Raw genomic sequence first — 6,524 nt, 5'->3', positions numbered from 1 at the left:
CACACACACACACACACACACACACACACACACACACACACACACACTTACTGCTGCACATTTTGAAATGGTTGCTCCGTGGTAGGTTGAGAAGCAGCCTCTGTGTCTGTGAGCCCTCTGTGCATTGTTTTCTGCTCCTCCTCTGTAAATGCAGATATGTGTGTGTGTCTAACAGCCAACCCTCTTTCTCTCCCTTTTGTTTCCAGGCATATCCATCGGCGTGCAGCCCATTCACCCAGCACTCATCCAGAGGCAGTATGGGTAAGTGAGCAGGAGTGGGCGCTTGTTGTGTTCTTTGCTGTGTGCGTGACCGCTGGCCTGTTTCTTTGACAAGCGGGGCCTCTGGAAGCTTCACGTCAGTTTCTGTGTCCACACGCAACTCACCAGTGCTCTATTAGCATACTGGGAGTTTTGATGGTTCGCATGTCGGCGGTAACAGAAGTGCGTTCCAGAGGATGAACGTGTGACTCAGTCGTTAACGTTTCGTCAGGAGCCTCTCGACTCGCGGACTTGCCCCAGCGAGCTCCGTCACCGAGAGGGGTTTCTAGAAACGGCTGTGCTGTAGAGACGACTTTCATACAGGAGCTATGCTTGGCTGAGCAGCTAATGAGCATGGTTTCACTGTTGTGATCAACCCCCCCCCACCACCACCACCACCACCACCACCACCACAGCTCTCAGATATCACGCTTCCAGCTACAGAGCAGGGCCGTTCATGTTTTACATGCCCGAACTTTAGATGGGTGGAAACGAACGAACCACCAGAGGTCAAGTTAAAAACCTAACGTTAGCGTTTCGTCCTCTGTTGACACTGTCCAAACTCTAACATTAACCAGCAAACAAGTCTATTAGTTGTTTATGAGGAGTAACTGGTACAAATTAAATTTTTATCGGTGGTTGGGGAGCCCAGACTCATTTTTGTTTTTGTTTTTTAAATAAAATGTTGGTTTGTCTAAGAAGTGATCAAACTGTTCCGTTATTTCCATTAAACAACTCTGACTTTTTATTAAATAACTTGTTAAACGTTGATGGGGGTTGTAGAGAGATTGTAGCGATCCGCCAATAAAAGTTTGATCAACATTAAAGGCCTCTCTCCTACACTCGGCTTAGTTAAAAAAAAAACTGAATTAAAGGTGACAAACATTTTGTGAGTGGCTCTTTAAAACAAACAATGGGACCTGTTGCTTTTCCTCTGAGTCCAAGAAGAGCAGGGGATGAAGGCCGTCGTCACTACGTTCATATGTCTGTGATGACATCACTACGTATGCACAAACTGATTTACAGCCTCGCCCAGTCTCTGGCCGAACCACACGACTAATCGTTCAGAAGACTGGGTTCTTTGAACGGCTCTGAGAGGAACACATCCTCTAGATCAGGGGTGTCAAACTCATTTACAAAAGGGGCTGAAATTAAAACGTTTTTTCAAACTTTCAGAATTAACTCAAGTCCGATACCAACATCTTTTCTTGGTTGCAGGTTCCTCAACAGTTTGGTCTCATTTGACGTTCTCTGTTGCACTTTTGACATTATAATCAAAGATATTCAAGGGATGTATATCTTCGTGGGGCCCAGATAAGATGTTGAGGAGAGCCACATGTGGCCCCCGGGCCTGGAGTTTGACACAAGTGCTCTAGATCAGCTCCCTCCAGAGAACCATGGAGCCCATCTCCAGCCTCAATGCAAATCTGAATCGTGGGCTCCACGTGGGACATGTCCCATCACGTCCTAACAAGAGTACAGGGACCCCCCCCTCCCACCACCACCATAGTAAGATGGTGCCAAAGTTCTGAATGTCTTCCATGTGGCTCGCAGGGCTGCTGTGAGGCATGTGCCCAACAGGTGTTTGCTCGTATCACAACGTTTTACACCCCCACCCTTAATCTCCCATGACCACAGCTCCTGAGACACGGCGAGGCTCAGAGCACCTGTCCTCCCGTCTCCGAGTTCAGTGACTCAATCCTCACTAAGATGCAGAACGAACAAGTGTCCCCCCCCCTCCCGCCCCAACTCGCACACACCCATACATCCCCATAGGCCTGACATAAGCTGTGAGGGACTAGGCATGCAGCAGTGCTGCTGCAGCGTGTTCGTCTGGGCGTTACTGTGTGCGTTTGTTTTATAGCTGTGGTCAGCAGATGCCGGGGGGTGGGGGGGGTACTGAGGTCATGAGCCTTCGTTTTCTGAGTTGTCAGTGACCTTCAGTCTCATCTCGTCCTGCTTCACTTCCATCTTGCTGCTTTCCCACACACTTGTTTTTTTTTTTTATTCCCATTAATCATAATTTCTCTTATTAGCGCGCTGCCACTATCACCGAGTCACACGGAGACTGAAAACTGACACCCCCGTGAGACTCTGAGAGAGGCGGGGGATTAAAAGGGCGAATTGGCAGAAAGAGTGGGGGGGGTTTCTAGATGCAATGTTTAATGAGGCAGAGTGCTCCCTTGGAAACTCTCCTCTACAGGTGTCCAACACAACAGCAGCTCTTCAGGGGTGGGGGGAGCAACATGAAGCCCCTAAAGCTGTTGTTTCCACGCTCCTTGTTGCGTCGTGCGCTGGAAGGTCGTTTTTAATTTTCTGTGCAGAAATATTTAGCCGCTCCGTGTGATTTTTCACAGCAACTTGCCACATGACCCTGGACAAGTGATAAATACTCGGATGTTTTCTGGTAACGTTGTTTTGGCGTCTCGGCCGTCCGTCCTGCATGATGCTGTGTGGAGCCGTCCGTCAGCACACAACCAGCTGACCAAGGATTTTCCTCCTGTCATCCACCCCCCCCCCCCCCCCGTAGCCTCGGGGCTCGCTCTCGTCTCCAAATTGTTTTTGTCTCGGCCTTTTTTTTTTTTTTTGGATAAAAGCTGAATGTGCAGCTGACCTCCATGTCACTCGGCACCAAGAGGATCCGGGGCGTCTCGTCTCTTCATTTACACGAGGCCGGTTGTTCACTCTGTTGGCCGCATGCGTCCAAAACCCCACAACAGACGGGACACGTGTCACATGACGTGCAGAATCACCGTAGTCGTTTCTGAGGCGTGAACGGTTCAAGTCGAGGCCTCTGGCACTGCGAGGACAAACTTTAGCTCGTACTCGTGAACGGCGGCTGCTGTTTAAAGCTCTGCCTTTTTACTTTTGTTATTTCTTCCCATTTAGTTTGTTTCTCCTGCTTTGACTCATTGCTGGACGTGTATTTTAATGTTCCAGTCATCGTTTTTGTTTCTGTGCACATCAGTGGCGGGATGCTGCAGCTGGATCTTTAATCTTTACTGCTGACAATAATCACTTCTTCACCTCTTTGTGCATTGGATTGCCCTCCGTCTGCCAGCTGACCGGTGCGCCTACAGAGGACTGGATGATGTACCGGACTGAAGAGGGGCGAGGCAGGAAAATCTCTGCCCACCCACCCCTTTCCTCCCCCACTCCCTCAGCCAGCCTTTCCACAAGGTGCCAGTGACGGCTTGAGAGTGCAGTGCAGTGTGCCGTGATGGACTGGAGTGTCTTTTCTGTTGTCCTGTGTGTGTGATATGAACTGAAGAGGCTTGTTCTGATTGCCGTGTGACTCTCTTCCTATTATGGCATGGTTTGGGGTTTGCAGTGGCAACTGGTGTGCGGGTGGGGGGTAGAGGGGGCAGAAGTTTGGGAACGGTGTGCGTGATATATATGCTTCATGTTAAGTGTGATATCCGTTTATATTTTTTGTGCATGCGCTCAGCTTTTGGCTTGTTGGCTTTATCCTTGTAATCTTGAAGTAAATCACAGATCGTTAGGAACAAAAGATTTAAACTTCAATCTCTGAAGACTTACTGTGCAGCTGGAACACTCCAGATGTTTGTCTTCATCTCAGGCTGAGTCTCTTTGATTCTTTGGCTCCAAGTCTGTAATATGATATAATATAGTAATATATGAAGGGTTAAATGTCTCTTGATGTGAAACAACCTTGTGTGTGTGTGTGTGTGTGTGTGTGTGTGTGTGTGTGTGTGTGTGTTGGGGAAGAAAGGAACAAAGACGGGAAGTTTTCACTTTTCGATGACAAATCTAAGAGCTGAGGTTTCCATCTTGGGAAAGAAGTGATGGAAAAATGAACTGATTATTATTAAATAAATCTTCTTTTCTTTGTGTATGAAGTGGCAAACGCTGCACATCAACCCCCCCCCCCCCCCACACACACACACACACACACACGTAGCCCTCCCTCGTCAGCTACACCTGAGCTGACCCACGAGGCTTGGCACAGCCGTGATGAGCTCCCCAGCCACCATTACCCCCCCACCCCCTCAGCCATCATCATCATCACCTGTGAGATCGTATGCCAGAGCAGAGTTATAAAGCGAGAACTAGAAGAGCTACTTCTGCCCTCCCTCCGTGCACTTCCCTTTTTGTGTGCATGTGTGTTGAGGGGGTGAAGAACAGCAGCTGTTAAAACACTGCTGATGTCTGAGCTTAAAAACCTGCCAGTAACGGCTGACTGTCTTTTCACCCCCCCTTCCCTCTACTTGTTCCCTCTCGTCTAACGCAGGAGGCCCCACCCGACAGGTTTTGTAGGTTTCACTAACCGACAGAGATGGAGGACTGAGTCACCTTCGCCTCCTCAGCTTTCTGTTCTCTGGCTTGTTGTTGTAAATATAAAACAGGGTCACCTGTGTGAGACCGAACGCCCACAGGGTTTATATTCCCAACACGCACCCCCCTCCTGGGTGCCCTGGACTCTAACCCCTCCCCGTCTGCTTGTGTTTGTGTGCAGGTTGGCCCAGCCGTACATCTACCCTCAAGCGTTCGTGCAGCCCAGCCTGGTGCTGCCCACTCAGGTTTCGGCGTCGGTCAGCACCAGCCCGTACCTGGACTACAGCGCCTACGCCCAGTACGCTCACGCCGCCTTCGAGCAGCAGTACCCGTACGCCGCCTCCCCCGCCAGCTTCCTGAACTACAGCTACGCCACCAGCCCCACGGCCGCCGCCGGCCCGGCCGTCGCCGCCACGGCCCCCGCCACCGTGCACCCCAGCCTCCCCTCCGCCACCAGCCAGGCCCCAGCCTTTCTGCACTACGCCCCGCAGCAGCACATCCAGCCAGAGCGCATGCAGTGAGGTGGGGGGGCACTGTGGACGCAGGTGGAGGAGTTCTGGGAGTATTTGTTGCAGACTTTTGGACAGAGGATGGTGAAACTCCCTGCAAGGTTACACTGCTGTTATCAGCAGCAGAGTTCAGGAAAAAACGTGGGTGGGGGGGGGCATTATTGCACTATACGATCAGTGTGGGCTGTTTGCTCATTGGTAAATGGGGTGGGAGGACTGATGGGAAGCTAACCAGCGTACAGTATGTGGTCGCTTCCAAGGGCTTCCAGAAGATGACTCTTCACTTTTATCATCATCATCATTATTATTTTATTCTTGTATTAATGTCCTCGTTGTTTGTGCAGTTCTTGTGTTGACATGTGTTCAGCCCCGTCCCAGGAAGTCCTGCATGTCCCTGGTACATACCTGTCCTCCCAGTCTGAAGGATCTGGGCTGGATCCGATGGACCCTGCTGTTTTTAGGCACTGGGAGATTGCTGCGGGGGTGGTTATTAGTCCCAGTAGTTTGTTTGGTGACTGGGGCGGAAATCAGCAGGTTTCCCAGCACATCTGTTTGACGCAGAGCTCTGCCTCGTGAAGGAACCTCCAACGTTCAGCTCCACGCAGCTTCTTCAGCTTCTCTTATCTTGGGATAAGAGAAATTTCACCTCGAAGACCAAACGTCACATTTTCATAAGAGTTCAAGGACTGCACTTTTTTTTTTTTTATTATTCGTAAAATTCAAGAGGCCTTAATAAAAAGTGCAGGGAGCAGTTACTGACCTGTTTTAACAGTCTCATCAATACGACTGACCCGGGGCTGTGAGTTCACCTGCAGATAATCAGCAGGATGTGAGGAGCAGCAGCTGAGGACGTCGATGTCTGGAAGGTCTCCGACACTGAGCTCAACACCGGTGTTGTAGAGCTTTTTGTTTGTTTTTATGTTTTTTGTTTTTTCACTGACTGTCAGAAACTGTTGCCCTCTAAAGAACATCCATGTACAACTCCTTAAGATGTCAAAGTACATTTTCAATATTTATATGTAGGTATTTATAAAAGGTACTAAGTTAAAATGGCTTTTGTTGTTGTTCTCCTGACTGGTGTCATGGCGGTGATGTCTTTTTAACCTGCGGAGTCAAAGCTGCAGATACACAAGTGTTTTTTTGTTTGTTTGTTTTTTATCTTTTCTCCAGTCAGATTTTGGTAATATGCTCATTTGCATATCTTTGACAGGATTCATTGTTATTTCTTTAAAAATGTCTTTTACAGCCCGTTGAAACAAGCCATAAAAATAAACCTTTGTACATAAAGATGACTCCTGGTGTTGGTGTTTAAGTCACATTTGGACCGATCGGTCTCTTGTTTACCGTGTTCACTGATGCTGGAGTAACCCTGAGAGGTTACAGGGTGCAGATCTATATGTGCTGCTGCTTATCAAGGCTGAGCGTGCTATCAGATGTGCCACATGGGGGGGGGGGGGGGGG

General features: G+C 49.2%; 1 protein-coding gene across 1 annotated transcript in view; it reads left to right on the top strand.

Annotated features, from left to right (window-relative positions):
• Positions 1-5,133, top strand: part of LOC119412277 (RNA-binding protein 38) — a 7,787-nt gene extending 2,654 nt beyond the window's left edge. The window contains exons 3-4 of the mRNA XM_037679264.1: positions 207-261; positions 4,736-5,133. Of these exons, the coding sequence (XP_037535192.1) occupies positions 207-261; positions 4,736-5,075 (395 nt within the window). The 3' untranslated portion in view covers positions 5,076-5,133. The remainder of the gene's footprint in view (positions 1-206; positions 262-4,735) is intronic.
• The last annotated feature ends 1,391 nt before the right edge of the window (positions 5,134-6,524 follow it).

This window comes from Nematolebias whitei, chromosome 7 (genome assembly GCF_014905685.2).
Source record: "Nematolebias whitei isolate Nwh7 chromosome 7, NemWhi1, whole genome shotgun sequence".
Lineage (NCBI taxonomy): Eukaryota > Metazoa > Chordata > Actinopteri > Cyprinodontiformes > Rivulidae > Nematolebias > Nematolebias whitei.
The sequence above is the reverse complement of the archived record's forward strand: the minus strand, read 5'-3'. Positions and strand labels throughout refer to the sequence as shown.